This window comes from Protomyctophum bolini (genome assembly GCF_963924005.1).
Source record: "Protomyctophum bolini genome assembly, chromosome: 6".
Lineage (NCBI taxonomy): Eukaryota > Metazoa > Chordata > Actinopteri > Myctophiformes > Myctophidae > Protomyctophum > Protomyctophum bolini.
This window is the reverse complement of record NC_137867.1, coordinates 13,386,306-13,406,249: the sequence shown is the minus strand read 5'-3', so window position 1 is coordinate 13,406,249 and position 19,944 is coordinate 13,386,306. Positions and strand designations below refer to the sequence as shown.

General features: G+C 43.3%; 1 protein-coding gene across 1 annotated transcript; it reads right to left on the bottom strand.

Moving 5' to 3' along the window:
- Positions 1-7,092: 7,092 nt before the first annotated feature.
- Positions 7,093-15,441, bottom strand: LOC308316907 (DNA excision repair protein ERCC-6-like; the record flags this gene model as incomplete). Its single annotated transcript, XM_080765692.1, has 8 exons — positions 7,093-8,380; positions 9,891-11,609; positions 12,109-12,264; positions 12,963-13,118; positions 13,637-13,719; positions 14,207-14,299; positions 14,943-15,094; positions 15,378-15,441. 8 exons carry the CDS (start codon positions 15,439-15,441, stop codon positions 7,093-7,095), a joined length of 3,711 nt encoding a protein of 1,236 aa, XP_080621818.1.
- Between the last annotated feature and the right edge of the window lie 4,503 nt (positions 15,442-19,944).

Here is a 19,944-nt window from a genome sequence, read left to right as displayed (position 1 = left end):
ATCTTATATTCACATTTGCACACAGTTATTGATCTGTAAAGGTCCATGGTTCCTAACTAGGGGCCCCCTCAAGGACCACTTGGGGTCTCCTCCCTTGACACCAATTTGAGAAGCACTGACTATGGGGCCTGCACTTGAAAAGTTAGACGTGTGTGTGTGTGTGTGTGTGTGTGTGTGTGTGTGTGTGTGTGTGTGCGTGCGTGCGTGCGTGCGGGCGGGCGGGCGTGCGTATGTTTGTTTAATGAGGACAGTAATTAAGAGGATCACTCTCCATTGTGTGGTAGAATAGATGCGGCCAATCATTCCTTGCAGCATCCTAAAAAACAACAACAGTTATGTGTTATTCAAGGTGAGGAGATTTTGTGGGCAGCCATTAGGTGTCAGTAAAGAAACCTTGAACAAGAAAATGTGTAGCAAGAATAGACCCTTGTTTCCAACACACATTTCTTTCTGCCTGCAGTGTCCACTCCCCCACAGTGCTGCAACTGTCATTGTCACCTTGTATGCCAAAGTTTAGATAGGCCTACTGTATAGGCGCCAGCAATTGTCGAGAGGCATCTCAAAGAGCACAATGGAGGCAGGTGAATCTATGATTATTATGTGACATTGCTTTATCTCACTGAGCAATTTTTATACATAATATGATGTTGTACGACATTCTCATTCTTCACATATTATTACTCGAACAATGTACTTTTTCTGGCTCAGGCACTTTTGAATTTTTGTTAACCACCTAAGCCTACCATATTACCATTTTCTTCTTCTTCTTAAAGATTGGTTTTGGGGCATTTGTCCTTTATTTATAGGACAGTAGACTGACAGTAAATAGGGAGAGACACGCAGCAAAGGTCGTCGGGATCGGGATTCGAACCTGCAGCACGCTGTCAGGCTAGGTGCCTAGACCACTACGCCAGCAGCCCGGGCAGCCTACTTTATACTTTGTATGACAAATTGTGAAATTCGCTGATCTACAAGCTCACAACATTGTGATGTGATAAAAAGCAGAGGCGTGGATTTCCATCATACAAGCTATCGCCCGAAAATCTAACCCTGAACAGTTGTAACCCCCATATTAACTACTAATATTTCATCTGGTTGTGTAGACTACAAGTTCCTTTGGATCAACGTTACCAGCATACTGAACAGGACAAGATGTCTCAACAGAGACTGTCCTTCACGTGGCAAGTAGGGAAGGTCAGTGCTTCGCAGCCAATCACGATCCATTCTTGTAGATCGATAATTGAAAGCCCCTCACAACCCTCCATTAAATCCTTGTCCAGCGACAGCTACTGTACGTACAGTACGTCCACACCTATTCCAACTGCCACGCTCCAGTGTGATGTCCATATACTGCTGAGCAGGTCATTCTGTCAGCTGTCCAGCACATAGGCGCTGCAGTCACATTAAAAAGCCTGATTTGGTGAAAACAGCCAAGCTATAAGCTCACAACACGTTGCATTCACAACACATTGCAAGACTGTAGATGAGCTATTTCTGGCCTGTGACACTGTCACTCGACGGTGTATACATTATGCGTTACCTTACAGTACTTACATTTATAGTTAAATACCTCTCACATAGATGCTGCCCTAATAAGACAAAGACATTTGTCAAACTTATATTTGTGCTGGGTGCAGACAATTTGCATGTGGGCAGGTTTCAGGGATGAAAACTGTAACGTCATGAGACGGACATTAATATTGATCACTGGGTATGCTGCCACTCAGTAATATAGCCTCTTCCACAGCTGTCACCCTAATTAATGACAAGTCCTGCAACCCTTCTTTGCTGTAAGTCCTGTAAGTTTAGTAAGAATCTCTGGTTTATTATTGGTTTACTACTTCCTCACCTGCTTTTATTACAAACCAAGTTGCACTCACACAATGCCCTAGTGTTTTCACTTTTCAGACTCAGGAATCCCTCACGATTATTATAGGTATGCTTCAGCCTCAGGCGTCTGTGTTCTGAATTGCTGATAATATATATCACACATTTCATTTTCTCAGTCTATTCAGTGATACAGCAGCCCATTGCAATATGCTTCCTTTGCAGCCAGCAGCAACCATACTCTACTTACTACACGTCATGCTGCTTGAATGAACATAAAATTGAATGATGATTCCATATAGTATATTATATTGTAGTACACATTATGTATGGACATATGTACTGTGTCATAGCATAGACACCGGGCCCAGGTGATCTCCCATTATCAGGCCAATGCCCCACCCAGGCTCACCTACAGGGTGACAGTTAGGCAGGCACATCCACTACTCACAGTCATACAGGTATGTGTGGTGCATCACAACTGTCTAATATATAGCTGGTAATGTTGCATAGACTACAAGGCCCAGGATGCATTGCCTGTATGTGAGTTCCGGTATGACCAGTAAAAAGTGAGGAAGTTGAGTCATGCAATGTTACTCCTGTGTCCCGTCTCCGTCTTTGCACTGTATGTTAATTTATCCATTTGTAACTTTAAAACAAAATAGGACAAACGTACCAGTAACCTAGTTTTTCAACACAACAACAACATGCCACAGGGTTCAATAAGGTACAGAGAGGACTATTCTCCGTGCTGTTGCCAAGTTTGAATGATTCCTGTGTGAAAATGACAGTCAGTTATCATAGGGGACAATAAAATGGACATCCATCCCCCAGAGGAACGTGCCTTTTACTTACAGTAACATATAGACACTGAAAATTGAGGGCCTTTACAGAGAAAAAGAGCAAGAGAAGGAGGGGGAGAAATAGTGATACAGAAAAATACACAGTAAAACACACAGTGTTCATTTAACTCTGAGGGTAAACATTGACCCAAAGGGTCCAGATTGTACTGTGTAAAGAGAGAGTGACTGTGAGCTGGATATTAGAGAGGGGCGAGTGAGAGATAGGGGGAGAGAGAGAGAGAGAAGCTGTGAGGATTTAGGTTTTGTCCCGGCCTCTTATCATGGTGGCCTAGCTGCTGGCTCAGCAGCAGCAGGTAAATTGAAGCTAACTGGCTCTGCTGTAGTATACCGTCTCACAGTGGCACGTTAACCTCAGTGGTCCTGACTGCTATTGTGAGATTAGCCTCTATGTCCTCTAACAACTGCCAAGCAACTGTATTGTACGCGCACATGAATGTACAGTATGAGGCAAAAAAGTTAAGGTTACAAGCTGTCACTCACTCACACCTACAGTACTGTGTTTCTGCCCTATCAGACCATCCTTTGAAGAGACATGGTTATTCATGTTAACCTGATATGAATTACAGGGTTGTGTACTATTGATGTCAACAGACATCATAATTGTAAATAAAAAGTTTATGGAGTTGTTCATGCAAGCTGTTTGCACATCTCCAGCAATAATGAAGATAATGTGAGAATATTGATCCCTAAACATTAGTATTTGATGGAGAATGTTATTCACGGTTAGACCTAATGTACAAGAAGGAACAATCACTACTTTAAAGACATGGTCATTACACACCGAGGGTGTGACAAATAAACAATATGAAAATGTATCTGCAAATATTTTGCGTCAAACTATATAATATAATATAATATACAAGTCGGTGCCTTTTATTTGCGGTACAGTGCATATGTCCTGATGTACTCATATAAAAAACAATAGCTGGGGGGGAAATATTTGGGTGAATTAATCGACAATGACAAATACAATGACAAATACACTGACACTTCCACGGTGTAAGGTCCTTCAGTGATAAATTAAAGATGTGAAACGAGATACAGCACACAGAAATACATACGTTTTAAAGTTAATTGACACAAGTGTACTGTACAGTTGACCTACAAGAACAACCATATTACAGGTAGGCCTACAGTATATGATTGTTATTTCTGCTGGGACGTCATACAGACCAAAACATCTGTGTACAGTATTTCATGTACCAGAAAAATATGTTCCCTTTCATACTTCTAGGTAGAAGGTGGACGTGTAGTTAAATTAAAGTTGAACTTTTGTCTTGTTCTCAGCAGAATGCTTTTAGCAGTTTAACGTGTTAAGAACTCAATATCACAATCGTGACATAAATAAAAGGCTTGCAGTGGTTTTTATCTGCATAATATCCACAGACAAAGACCCTGTCAGAGGATGGGTATGTAGAACAAATGCTAAGACATAAATTCACTAGGTCTGAAGAATATGCGAGTCAAGCCCTTTACTTACTGTACTTTATACTTCACAGTACCACATTGCCGCACGCCGAAAATAGACAATGTATAAACTCAACACTTCACTGACATGACATGTGGTGAGTTTGTAGATCTGCTATTCTTGGCCCGTACGAAGGAGCACACATTAGGCATGGAGGAGGATCATTGAGGGAAAGCCAGTGAGCCAGATAGCACATGAATAAAGCAGCAGGGAGATGGATAGGACAGTTATGGATGGGACAGGGCAGTTGGGAGGAATTCCTGGCTTTAATCAGGCTCACCTGAGCGTGCCTCAACGCTGCCGTGCCAGGGTGATGAATGACCGGGAGATACCGACAGTGGCAACACTCTCCACTGTACGTCGTGTTAGGCAAAGCAGCTGCTTGGAGTCTCCGAAGCTCTGCAGTGGTGGGTTCAGAAATGACACCAGCGCACAGTATATATATATATAGCTGTCCCCCAGGGAAAACTGAGACAAGAAGCCCTTCTCTCATCCCATTGTTTTCAGGGTTGGAATTATTTCATAAAATATATTTAATATATTATATACAGTATGTGTGTATGTGTGTGTATACACACATTATTTTATGTACACACACACACACACCCACAATTATATGTAAAACATTTATATATTGTATATATTATGTAATATCCCCTCATGTGCGTTTCACAAGTTTTAGATAGTTTAGATTAAATTTTGGATCCCACATTGAGATTGCGTATGCCTGCTTACTCATAGCCTTTCATTTCTTTTCACTATCCCGTTACTGTATATGACAAAATATTTACGAATTAGAGGAATCCATAGCCTTGACCTACAGTAAAGGAATAAGATTGTAGCTCAATCACCGGAGCAAATAGACATGTATTTTGTTTGCAGATTCTGCCTCTTGAGTGGCACCATGTAGAGGTGCCTTATCTCTGGCTACTGAATGATGCATTATCTTTTGGGAGACACCTAGGGCTCATTCATACTGTATCTCTCCTGCTTCCTCATGCTGCTGCCTTGGAGGGCAGAGGCTACTGCTGCTGCAGCACACAGCATTTCCTGTAATTGTCATAAATAATGTATGATTAATATGACTGATTAAACAGTCTGGGATTCCTCTCCCTCTGGGCAACATCACTTCTAGCAGAATAACAAAGATTAGCTCTCACAGCCTTCCGCTCCTGTCACACCGATTCTGATTAGGAATTAGACAGTCTCACCAGAGCAAAGAGCAGTGTAAGTCATCTTTTGCAAGTTTAAATTCAGTTCAGTTCAAACTGGTATGCCGTTTATGGTTTTAAAGTAATGCAGGTACATGCTGTTAAATGACAGGTAGCATTCCAAGTTTTTAAATAAAGTAGTAGTTTTAAAAATAGGCAAGGAACTTAAATGCTTAAAGTGAGGGTATATGAACAACTGACCCGGTCTCTGTATTTCAAAGCAAAAGATAGTTGTTCATTGATCAGGATTCAAGCTGCTTACTCTGATCATGCACTTTGTTAGTCGTTCTGGATAAGTGCCTGTCACAATAAATCGTAATGGTAAATTGTCAGTCCTCCCAGCATACAATTTGACTCAATATTTGTTGGCAAAACACTCCCTCTCCTGTAATCATGTCAGAGGGTGAAATGCCATGTAATGGGCTGTGGGGATATTTCACACATTAAGTATACAGTAATAAAATGGCTCTTTTAATTTTGAGTTGTGAAAAGGCTTTGACAACAAAATTATCAGACACTAGCAGGCGCAGCTCTTAAAAGGGGCACGTTTTGAAAGAAGTGCAGCAACAAGGTTAACAGCATTGATTGGTTTCTGACTTTGTAGAATGATTATGTTCCACAGCAGTTTATTTTTCAATATGAAAATAAAAGCCCCTGAACAAGAGGATTGCATATACATGTGGCAACATGATTACAGGTTTGGAGACACAGGACTGTAATGTGTTCAACTTAGTGAAAGACTCCCTCTGACCTAGAAAGCCACCCGCAATGACCCAAAAGCATTCCTGAAGATAAATGGTTTTAATATTCCATGATGTCATAGTCGATATGGCATGAGACTAGATAATAATTATCTGGGATTTTGGATATCTGGTTTGAGTCATTCAACCTTATTTTATTTTATGTAACTTTACACCTGTTTAATACAGCTCAGAAATACAGCAAAGACTATACAGTCTAGCGATAATCCACCGCCGCCTCGCTCTCACAGTTAAGTTACAAATAATATCAAATCTCTCATCATACCGTTGAATTTTGTGAAATACAGTAGTTTGCCTCACCCTACACAATAAAAGGGTGTAAAATTATCATAAGAAATAAAACAAAAACCTTCCGAAATATAAACAGTTTGTGACACAGATCACATTGCCAGTGGTCATTACAAAGGCTAAACTCAAGAATACATGCAATGATGTGAACATTATGACAACTGAATAAAGAAAGTAAACAGATACTGTACATTTGCATTAACCCAGTAAAACCCGGAAAGCATCCGTGTAATTTTAGATTTTGGCCATTCACAAAATAGCAGATCTATAAGCTCACAGCACATCACTTTGTGCTGTGCTGCGAGCTTGTACATCTGCAATTTATTTATTGACAGTGTGCAAAGTACAACCATCCATTCAACCATCCAAAAACCATTGTTTTTTTTAAACAAATACAAAAATACAGGGGAAAAAAGCCAAAATCTTTGAACATTTTTGAAAACTCTGGAGGGGTCGATGGCACTAAACATTTTCAGATGGAGGCGTCCGTGGCCAAATACATGTCATTTTGGAGTCACAACATTCAGCCACTCCTAAAAGTTCTCCTACCTACTCACAACTAACTGGCAACTGGCAAGTTGAGATGTGTATTGGAATGCAAGGTTAGTGTGTTCTAGTCGCTACTCTAGCATTCATCATTTCTCTCCTCCTCTTCCTCAATCACTTGCATTTCCTCAATTATTATAGTGTTCCACTCCTTCATATTCTTCGTTGTTCGAGGTTTCGAAAAAGGCCCTTGTGGAAGTGCGCATAGCCTCTAAAGTGTCCGCTGCACGACTCATCATGGATCTGATGGGGGTGGAACAGAGCGGTTTAAGCACTGCGTAATAACGATAACTTGGAGATGAGTGGTCAAAGTGGCTAGTAGCAGGCATATGGTCACCTTCCTTTTCCTCGCTTTCATAAAGCACAGCTGCTTTCCTCTTCTTCTGGTTCTCTGCAACACTTTCATCTGGATTGAAGGCCTGGTGTTCTGCGGCATCTTCATCTGGATTGACGGCCTGGTTCTCTTTGATACCTTCATCAACTAGATCAACAGCCTGGTTCTCTGCGACACCTACATCTGGAATGACGGCCTGGTGTTCTACGACACCTTCATCTGGATCGATGGCCTGGTTCTCTATGACATCTGGATTGACGGCCTGGTTCTCTGCAACATCATCGTCGTCATCTAGATCGACAGCCTGGTTCTCTGCAACACCATCATCATCAAAGTCATCTAGATCGACAGCCTGCAAAACCTGGTACTCAGTGACACCTTTATCTAGATTAGTTAGATCGATGACATCGTCTTCCTTCTCTACAGGTACAGACCGGAAGGACACATCTCTAGGTGAATCAGGTTGCATCTCTGACGGTTCTTGATGCATTCCAACTGCCCGTTTGGCTCGAACGTCTTCATCTAGAGTTAGATCGATCACCTGCATGCTTTGACTCAAAGCACGCTTCTCCGTAACAACTCCAGGCTGTTCGAGATTCTCCCCCAGAATCTCTGTCTCTGAGTCATCCGAGTCATCCGAGTCTCTGATGTCGCTGTGGTACTCGGGGAGCAGAGGGCTTGGGGGGGACCATATCTTCCCTGATATCTTGTTTGACCACAGTCCTTCACGGCTATTGTGACCCATCTGTCTCAGCAAGGCCTGTTCCTCACTTGAGCCCAGCTGTGCATGCATCTCAGACTCTGCCTTCATCCGCTCTTGTGCTTCCTGGACTTTGCCCTCTATGTAACGCAAAGACTCTTTGTCATCGGGTTCATCGTGGTCATTGACCTTCTGCGAGAACATCAGGTCGTGGTCAGAGACGCCAAAGATCCCCATGGAGTGGAGGTGCATGATGTGTTGGTCCAGTTTGGAGTCAGTCCTCCGATGCTTGGCGTGGAGGGACTGCAGCAGCATCTGCGTATTGGAGGAGCGCGTATGCTCCAGGGTGAACAGCTCCCTCAGCTCTTCCTTGCTGAAGTACCTGGGGAGGGAAGAATTGTGAATGAGTTATCCCATTCTGACCTGATATCAGATTCTAAAAATGTCTATTACATCCTGACAGTTTCATTATTAACCCATTCTGACCTGAGATCAGATTCTAGAAATGTCTTCGATTTTTCAAAAATAGGGCACGCTACGAGCTTGTAGATCTGCTATTTTTCAATAGCTAAAGCATAACATAATGCTAACACCAGAAGGGATTCCCGCCCAAAATGGGTTATCCGAGACTGCCGTGAAAATGCCACTAATATGCACGGCTAGAGATAATCTCAACAGCGTGGTTGGAAATTGGAATAGCGAGTCAGGAGTTAACCACGATGCCTCAGCCTCATAGCAGTAGCAACAAGGCCCTAAGTTAGTGGGAAGTAAGGCTGAGCAATAGGACTTCAAATCAGTATCACAATCATCTCGAAGTTTTGCCTTGATTACGAGTAATGAATGGGTTTTTTTTTGTGGTGACCCACTCCTATAGACAGCCGTGTGTGTGGCCGCTGTGTCCCTGGGTCTGTCCCTGTGTCCCTGGCTGTTACGTTATAGCGTTTGTTCACCACCAAGTGTCACTGTTGCACAGCCTAACACGGAGACACAGACAGGCCAGGGAGGAGGGCTTGTACAGTACAGTACAGTACAGTACAGTACAGTACTTCATACGGGTCTGATTTTTAAAGGTGAAAATAGCAGATCTACAAGCTCACAACGCATTGCAATGCAATAAAGTATAAGTGGTTACTCAGATTTAGCCGATAATATATAAAGCAAAACTTGCTTCTAGATTATTCGGTCCGTTTATATTGGTTCTAAAACCAAGTCACACATGTTAGAGGTTTTGTTAGCATAGGCGGCGGGTGTGTAAGGCTAGGGAAGGCTTAGGGCCGATTCATACTCCTGTTTCGGCGCTGTAGTGCCGAAATGATTTCGGCTCGTCAGAAAATTTCAGTAGCACCGAAGAGCCGACTTTAGGACGGTACCCGCCCCCCCGAACCTCAAATGACGTCAAATTGTAGGCTCTACAGCGCCGAACTGACTTTTATTCGGCTCTAAAATAGGAGTATGAATCGACCCTTAGCCTTCCCAAAAATTATGCTGGGTATTTTTTTAATATATGTGCGCAGCATTATATAGAAGGCTATTGTTTGTGTGTGTGTGTGTGTGTGTGTGTGTGTGTAAAAGTATGCTAAATAACTCATTTTTAGACCATCTGGGAAATAAATAAATAAATCCGCTGCCTACCCAAAGGTAAAACGCACCCGCCGCCTATGTTTGTTAGCCAAAGCTTCTGTCCATCCATTTTTCGGCCTATATTTCTGTAAAAATGATGTCCCTGTTGTTTTAAACATTCCATAACTTACATAACACCCTTGGTCGTACAATACTGTATGAATAACACTCTCTGGCTGCCACTATTGAATGTATATTCCATGTATTTGATGAAGTGGAAACAAATCAAGAGGCAAGTGCTTGTTTTGTCATGAGGTATAATTCCAACATACCTGAACGGGTTCTTCGTGTCGCCGGTCAACTGTCTGGTCACTGAGTCTTTGAACACCTGCCGTCTGTAGATCTTTTCCTCCACAGTGCCACAAGTGATGAGCCGGTAGATGACCACGTTTTTAGTTTGTCCAATGCGGTATGCACGGTCCACGGCCTGGGAGTCAGTGGCAGGGTTCCAGCTGGGGTCAAAGATCACCACACGATTGGCGCCAGTCAGGGTGATGCCAACACCACCCACTCGGGTCGTCAGGAGGAATACAGAGTAGGAACTGTCCTCCTGGAACAGTGAAATCAGCCGAGCCCTCTCTGCGGTCTTGGTGATTTTGCCATCAAGCCGCAAGACTTTGAAGCCCCTGTTGCCAAGGACTTGCTGGATTGTGTCCAGCACCTTCCGGAAGCCTGCGAAGACGAGGGTGCGGTGACCTTCTTCCCTGAGCCGTTCGAGGAGTTGGATGAGAAACACCATTTTCCCCGACTCTGAGATCAGTGTCTCATCTGGTATGTGATCAATGCTGCTTGAGCCATACTCGTCATCGTCGTCTTGCTGGTTCGTGGATGTTACTTCTTTCAGCTCCATTTGACTGATGGCCTTAGCAGAGAGCAGCCTCGGGTGGTCACACAACTTCTTCAGAACCACAAGTGCAGTGAGAGGTGACATGGTGCTGTTAAGCAGCTTTTGGACGTGGTCCAGTGAGAGGAACTGATTGTAGATGTCTTCCTGAATTGCACTCAGATACGTCCACACAATAAGATCGTTCTTCCTCGTCATTGTTGGCATGACTGCTGTCCCTGTGTCGGTTTGCGAATTTGTGACCTGGCTGTCATTGGAGTGCAAACGTTCTCCACGTGTTCTCTGAATGTTCATCTGGACCTCTGCTTTTGTCCTCCTGAGGAAGTATGGTCTGATGATTTTTATTAGGTTTTCGGATATCCTCAACCCCAGGGCTTTCTCTTTTGGAGTGGCGTCCTTCTCCCTTGCCCGCATAAGAGGTTTCTCATACATCTTCTTGAAGGTTCTATATGTGCCAAGGAGGGTGCCTTGGCAAGCAAAGTCGAAGAGAGCCCACATCTCTCGCAGATTGTTTTGCACAGGGGTTCCTGTGAGGAGAACACGGTTATCTGCGGGTATGGCATATGCACTTTTGGAGGTTTTGGTTGATGTGTTTTTTATCTTGTGTGCCTCGTCAAGGATTATGTAGTCCCATTTGAATTTTTTGCCATTGTATGATGCCAGCTGCTGCCAGCTGTTCATCAGCAAGTTATAAGTCGTGAGCGCCACGCCCCCTTGACTCTGGACCTCCTTCAAGTTCCTGATTCTCTCTGCTTTAGTCTCACAGTGAATCTCCTTCACCCTAATCCCAGGAGTCCACTTAGTAAACTCCGTGGTCCAAGTGGGGATGAGGGACAATGGCATAACAATCAGAGTGTGTTTGATATGGCCCGCGTCGTACATGCCTGACAGGAAGGCGATGACCTGGATGGTTTTGCCGAGGCCCATGTCATCTGCCAGGACGCCACCTTTATGCCGGCATCGGTACAGACTGTACAGGAACTCGGCTCCACCTCTCTGGTGCTCGTACAGCTGGTCGTGCAGGTCTCTAAACACTGGCAGGCCACTGATGCTGACAAATTCATCATCTTCACTCTCAGAACTTTGGTCCACCATCAGGTCCTCAAATGTCATATCTCCCTGTCCAGCAGCACACTCCTTGATGTTGCTGTAAAAGAAAAGCATATTGGTTATGTATTATGTACAGTTAGTCATCATTCACCAAGATAATCTAATTCACACATTTCACTGGCCAAATCACACCTGTGTGAAGTGCGGGCTCTCTTATCATCATGCATCATCTCATTCTGGCCAATCACAATTTGCATCCACTCTTTTCTGTCTTCACTTTTGTCTTCAAATTTGTGTTTACACAAACACGGAAAGCTGGGCATAGCGCCCCTCAAAGATATTGTTGCAAAGTATGGTAGTATAGATAACCATTCAAGGAAACATATAAAGCACATCCTCCGTTTTCTGGTGCTGAGCCAAACTGCAGAAACTGGAGCATTCAAAATTGAGTTGCGAGCCCCCGCTTTCTTCTACACTGACAGTATAGATAACCACACATCACACACCTTTTCAGTCCAATCAGAGCCCAATTGACTTCCATTAAATATTTCAAAAAAGGTGTAAAACACAGTATGTGAGGGGGGAAAAGACCGTACAGGAATGCAGCGCCGTTTCTCTGGTGGTCATGCAGGTCTCTGACAAATTCAACATCACTGCTCTCCGAATTTTGCTCCGACATCAGGTCCTCACTTTTCACAAGTGCTTTGGACATGTCTTCCTGCCCAGCAGCATCTTTCTCATCTTTAATGTTGCTGTAAAATAAAATATGACCATATTCGTTATGTATTAGTTACTGTATTTATCCTCATTCAAAAACAGAAAGCAAAGCAAAGCAAAGTTACTATGTTTACCTAGGGTAACTGGACTAAGCTCAAGAACTTGTTTACAGCCAGGCCCTGCTCATAGAACATTTCATGGTAGGGGTTCAATGCCTTGCTCAAGGGCACTTCAGCGGTGGTAATTTTAACGTGCCGGTCCGGGGATACGAACTAGCGACCTTCCGATATCAAGACCGCTCTGCAAACCGTTCGCCCCCTTACCCAACCTGGTGTGCATTTCACCAGCCAAACAGATTGAAGTTAGCTTAAAGGATATTGTTACCAAGTCCAATAGTATGGATGAGTACTAGTATGACGACCACTTGCTCACTCAATGTATAAATCTTGGGAATTGTTTGTGTAGGACAAAGTTTGTGAACATACAATAAAAGTCAACTCAAAAATTAAGAGAGACCCCAAGTGTGAGTAGACGGAACCAGCTTATTATGAGAATTGGTGAAGATCAATTATTTGAAGATAAGGTTGAAAATGGTAAACATTAATGTGGCATAAAAAGACTACAGGAATGCAGTACCGTTTATCTATCGGCAATATTTCAGTCCAATCAGAGCAGCCCCAATGACTTCAATTACAAAATGATTAAAGCTATTATGTGAGAAATACTTGCGTACAGGAATGAAGCTGCATCTATCGGCTGGTCATACAGGTCTGTGAACACTGGCGGATCACCGATGCTGTCAAATCCATCATCTTCGCTCTCATAATGTTGTTGTGCTTTGGACATGTCTCCCTGTCCAGTGGCATCTTTCTCATAATTGATGACGTTGCTGGAAAAGAAAAGCATATTGGTTAATGGTTATATATTCTGTACTGTATTCATCATTATTCAACAAGATAATATAATGTGTGCATTTCACCAACCAAATTGATTGAAATTAGGCTATTAAGATAATGTGTCAAGTCTTGTCCTTGACTGATGAAAACACCTTCTGTCAGAACATTAGTCTTTTTGCACCATTTAATTTAAGCTGACCCAGAACCCAATTATTTTGTTCATGTAGATTGTAACAATTGACCATTTGTCTCCAAATAAAATAGCTATAGGCTACTGTAATACCTATGGTTGGCCTCCATTTTCTCACTTTGTCATCCAAAGCAATCAAAGAAAAATCAGTAACGTCACATTACAGTGCATTAATTGTGTCCATGCTTGAGAGAGACAGCAACTGTTTTGTCAGAGATCTTCTCTACAGTCTGTTCATGATTGGACTAGAGATGCAACCGATCCGATATCGGGATCGGCCTCCGATCCAGCTTAATTAATGTATCGGAGATCGGATTTGACGCCACCGATACACGCTCCGATACAGGAGGGGACACATGTTTACTACAGTGCAGTGAGCGAATCCAACCTCCAGTACGTACAGACTGCAAACAGTTAATAGAAAAAAGCCCCACTAAGGTGCAATATGCAAGAGAATGGAATCACTTACAGACTTAACAGTATTAAAACTAAAAGTATAAAGTTTACCCGTCGTCGCACGGATCAGTCAATCCGCAGTTTGTGGTGGAGCCCATCATCTATAGCAGCTGCGTTCTGACATTGATGTTGATGAGATTGCTCTTGTAATCCATTCTTCTATTATATATTAACTGCACACACGTGCTGTTTAGCGTGTGATTAAATATTTGTTACTTTATTATTGCCATTGAAAAAAAATGCTGCTGTGACGACGATGATGATGATGAAGAATAAGCGCGCGTCGTCGTCGCGGTTAAATCCGTCTTTATATATTTGGCTCAGTTATCAAACCATGACATTGTTGTCAGAAGCTCAAATATTGATTCAGATTGTAAGTTTAGTGCAATTCTTAAGACAAAGACAGAGTTTGCAAACTAAAGTAGCAACACGTACAACACCATGCACCATAACAAACGTCCTGAGGTATTTATTTTCTCCCTGAGTTCTGTCGGTAAGGCTCAAGGCTTTTGTCACATGATAGCGCAGCTGATTCCAGGCATCACATTACGGGTAAAAAGGTATCACGTGTATATAGCAATAATAATAATTACTATTATTATTATTAATAAACCATAGTATTAATTAACAGGTTACATGCAAAATGTACCTTTGCACATAATAATAATAAACCATAGTATTAATTAACAGGTTGCCATTTCCTTTTTACAGGTTAAACACTTCTTATTTTTACAGGTTAAACACTTAACCATAAACATCCCCTCTTTGAATTTAAATGCAAGGCATTTGTACAATTAATAAATGGCTTATTGAAAGTTAATGCATTTTTTTGTATTTATTTGTTTTGCTGTGTAGCCTACAGCAAATATCGGATCAGCAAATATATATCGGATATCGGGAAATTTAAAAATTAATATATCGGATCGGAATTGAAAAATCAGTATCTCTAGATTGGACCTGCCAATTGCCTGTAATACAGAAGAAATTCTAATTTGTGAACCGTTTTTAATACCAATTTATGTAAATCTATATTCCAAAAGTATCCATTCAGTGATGCTAGTTCTTCCATTGGGATGTGTGGAATAATAATTCAAACCATTAATTCATTATTTGTGTTTACCATTTGAGATAACAGTAAGAAAATACCAAGTATAAATCCTAAGTATAGGACCTGCGGCAGTGGTGTGGTGTAAGAACTTAACGAGATGTCAACCCTGATGATTAAGAGTGGTTCTGAAGACTCTGTATAATGCAGCGATATCTGGGTTGTAAGGCCAAATATCCTGACTTGTACTGATGGTGTTGGAGTCTTTTCGGTGAGAGCTGGTCAAAGAGTGTTACAAAACCCTTTATAAAGTGCTTAGCTGGATGCTTGTGACATCACTGGCATTAGTGATGCTACGATGATGAGTCTGCACCTATATCCACAGGAATTTTACCTTATGATGTCAGTACTAGATCTGAATCTGATGGCTCTATGGAGCTCTAGGTCAACCACGTCCAAATATGGGGTTTGGATAGGTTAGTAAGATATGTCGGATAGCTCCATATGGAGTACCAATATTCAGTGGGTAACTATTGTAAACTATTCCCTTTGTGTTGCTACCTTGTCGTGGTGGGAAAGCTTGTGTGTCTCCGTGACTCTGAGGGCTATACCGGAGGGGGTTCATACCCTCGGCAGGTTTTAACCAAGCCGGGCAGGTCTCAGGGGAGAGGCCAGACGAAAAGCAGCACCTGGTCCTCCAGGTTGGGGGTTGGGCGTGGGGCTAACTACTCCACCCCGTCAAAAGAAAGCTGTTACAGAAACACGAAAAAGAGCATCAAAAGAAACTAGAGTCCTGGGAGAGGATGGTCCTCCAGCTAGAGGATATATGACACCAAGTAGTGAAAGCCAGACCCATCTGGAAGCTACTGGGCCGACAACCATCATCTCTACCAGGAACACCATTAATATCGGAACATGGAATGTCAGGACCATGTTCGAAACTGGCAAAACAGCACAAGTGGCAGCAGAGATGAGAAGGTACAATCTGGAACTCTTGGGAATCAGTGAGGCAAGGTGGACCGGTTCAGGACAACACAGGTTAACCACAGGGGAGATGCTGTTGTTCTCGGGCCACGAGGAAGACAACGCGCCCCATAGCCAAGGAGTGGCCCTGATGCTGACCAAGGTTGCACAGAGAGCCCTCATTGGATGGGAGGCACATGGCCCAAGGATTCTCACAGCATGTTTCCGAACAGAAAAGAGGAGGATAAATATGGACATCATCCAGTGTTACGCCCCGACAAATGAGAGCGATGAGGATATCAAGGAGGAGTTCTACCACAGACTGCTGTCCATCATACAGGCTCGTCCAAGACGAAATATCATCGTCACTATGGGCGACTTCAACGCAAAAATTGGCAGCAACAACCAAGGTTACGAAGAGATTATGGGACAGCAAGGCCTAGGGGAAATGAATGAAAATGGAGAGAGATTCAGCAATTTGTGCGCCACAAGCAACCTAGTTATCGGCGGGAGTTTCTTCCATCACAGAAGGATACACAAGGCAACTTGGGTATCACCTGACATGGTGACAGAAAACCAAATTGACCATGTGTGCATTGGGAAAAAGTTCAGAAGATCTCTCCAAGATGTGCGCGTCAGAAGAGGAGCAGACGTTGCTTCAGACCACCATCTCCTGGTCGCCCGCATAAAACTAAAGCTGAAGAGAAATTGGACAGGAGAAACCAATAAACGACAGAGGTACAACACCATACCTCTCAAAGAAACAGCAGGGAGAGAAAGGTTTAAGATCACACTCGCAAACAAGTTCCAGGTTCTACAAGAGCTGAGAGAGGAAGAGACCATTGAAGAGAAATGGCAGAGTATTAAAACAGCAGTGACAGCAACATGTCAGGAAGTATTGGGCAACAAGAAGCATAGTCACAAGGAATGGATGACAGCAGAGACCTTGGAAAGGATAGAGGAGAGGAAAAGGAAGAAGGCAGCTAAAAACAGCAGTCGCACACGGGCTGGGAAAGCTAAAGCCCAAGAAGAGTACTCTGAAGCAAACAGGTCAGTTAGGAGAAGCATAAGAGCAGATAAGAAGGGCTATATAGAGTCACTGGCAGCAGAGGCAGAGGAGGCGGCACAACATGGCAACATGAAGACTCTGTACGACACCATTAAGAAGCTTTCAGGAAAGTTCAGCAAACCTGAGAGGCCAGTGAAGGACAAGGAAGGAAATAAAATTCCTGATGCAGAAGGGCAGAAACGTAGATGGGCGGAACATTTCGAGGAGCTGTTGAACAGACCAGCTCCACTTAATCCAGTGGATATACAGCCAGCGGAAAGTGACCTGCCGATTGCCTGTGATGTCCCTTCCAAGGAAGAGATCCACAAGGCCATAAAACAACTGCGGAATGGGAAGGCTGCAGGGCCAGACAACATTCCAGCAGAAGCACTGAAAGCTGATGTTGAGACCAGCGTCGAAATGCTCTACCCTCTATTTCGGGACATTTGGGAAAAGGAAGAAGTACCAGCAGAGTGGAAGGAGGGCTACCTCATCAAGCTCCCGAAAAAAGGCGATCTAGCTAACTGTTCCAACTACAGGGGAATAACACTGCTGTCTATACCAGGGAAGACCTTCAACAGAGTGCTTCTAAACAGGATGAAAGAGGCTGTAGATCCACACCTCCGTGACCATCAAGCTGGTTTCCGTAAGAATAGATCCTGCACGGACCAGATTGCAACGTTGCGGATCATTCTGGAACAATCTTTGGAGTGGAACTCACCTCTCTATGTTAATTTTATTGATTACGAGAAGGCGTTCGACAGTGTGGATAGACAGACCATCTGGAAACTGCTGAGACATTATGGGGTACCTGATAAGATCACCAACATTATCAGGAACTCCTACGAAGGGCTGACCTGCAGGGTGGTACACGGGCAGCAACTCACCCATGCCTTCCAAGTGAGGACAGGAGTGAGGCAAGGCTGTTTACTGTCACCTTTTCTGTTCCTGCTGGCCATTGACTGGGTCATGAAGACATCCACAACGCAGAAAAGAAATGGCATCCAGTGGACACCTTGGACACAGTTAGACGACATCGATTTTGCTGATGACCTGGCCCTTCTTTCCCACACTCACCACCAAATGCAAGAGAAAACCAACATAGTATCATCAAACTCAACACGCCTTGGCCTCACCATCCACAGAGGAAAGAGCAAGGTCCTCAAAATGAACACAGACAGCGTTACCCCAGTTACCCCTATCATACTAGAAGGTGAAGCACTAGAGGAGGTGGAGAGCTTCACCTATCTAGGCAGTGTTGTCGACAAGCAGGGCGGAACAGATGCCGATGTAAAAGTCAGGATTGGCAAGGCAAGAGCAGCTTTTCATCAGCTGAAGAATGTCTGGGGAGCCTCAGATCTTCCCACAAACACAAAGATCAGGATTTTTAATGCCATGGTGAAGCCGGTCCTGCTGTACGGAGCAGAAACCTGGAGAACAACTTCAAACACCACGACAAGAATCCAGACATTCATAAACACCTGCCTCAGAAGAATCCTCCGAATACGCTGGCCAAATAAAATCAGTAACCGGGAACTGTGGCAGCGAACAAATCAACACCCGGTGGAGGAAGAAATCATCCAAAGGCGATGGCGATGGATCGGCCACACTCTTCGCAAGCCTGCCTCTAGCATCACACGATATGCCCTGTTCTGGAACCCACAAGGGAAAAGGAAGAGAGGCAGACCACGAAACACCTGGCGCCGTGACCTGGATGCAGATGTGAAGAGATCTGGCCACACATGGGGACAGCTGGAGAAGATGGCCCAGGACCGTGATGTCTGGAGAGCTCTTGTTCGTGGCCTATGCCCAAAGTTGGGCTATAGGCGTAAGTAAAGTAAGTAAGTAACTATTGTCAACCTACAGTATAACAAATAACCAACCCATATGAGGTAAAGGTGAGAGAAAGCCTTCCTTACAATGCTAAGTGTGCAGAATAATGTACATCAGTTGTGTTATGTGAAATGTCCATCTCAGTTCACAACTAATTATAAGCTGGAGCCATCTAGGATGTAAGTAAGTCAGAGAGGAGGGGAGGGGGGGGAGAGGGGAGTTGCAACACTCAGTTATTTTTAAAATAGTTTATTAAATAGTTTTTTTAAATAGTTTATATAAATCAAGTCCTTTCTCTTAAATCAAGTCCTTTCTCTCACACACACACTTATGCCTCCTTTGTGCCAATGTTGGTACCCCTGGTTTAATGAGTAGGCTACAGTCAAATAGGACGGTCCAGACTCCAGACCAGAGCTTAGCAGGGCCAAGTGAGAATCAAACCCAAAATGCTGCAGGCGCTATACTTTCGTTTCTTTAACAGCAGTTTGGTGAAGCAGGTTTGGCAGGCAAAGCAGCTGATTCGACTGAAGGTAATAATCACGCCTAATTGTGGGTGCATGTTTCAGTTACTGTAACTTTGCGTCAACAGGCTTTCCACACGGATTTACTGTAGGGCGAACGAAGGCGAACACATGATTGCTGGCAATTGTAGCAATGAAACGGCTAATTACCGAAACAGTCGATTACCTTCGACAATCGACAGTGATCTCCAAACCCAACTGGGCAATGTGGGCATCCTAAAAACCCAACAAAACAAGCTAGAAACATTGTAGCCCTGGTTGACTCTCGTATTCATACGAGATAATTCATGATAATCATCATGGCAGTCATGTATCGGGGCTAGAAACATTGTAACTACTAAATCCGCTAAAGGTAACTTTATCAATGATAAAGCCGAGGAAAACTAAAACAATCCTCGGGAGCTCTGGAAGCTACTAAACAATCAATAGGCTGTGGTCAGAAACTAAAAACCAGGTTTACAAACAAACATAAAATCGAATGACACCCTCATCAATGACAAGCTTGATGTAGCCAACTACTTAAACATCTTAAGTTCTTTACAAACATTGCAACAACGCTGTATCTTGAGCAACAGGAAATGTAAATTAAACTATTAAAGAATAACCCGTTTTAAACTGGCTTCACCCAATGTTGTAAAAAACAAACATACCTGCAGGATTCAACAGGAAGCATGGTCATTATCAATGGAGGAATTAACATGCGAGACTGCGACTTATGTCAGATCGTGGCCGCGTGGGTCATGCAAGTCCTGAGTCCGTCTGC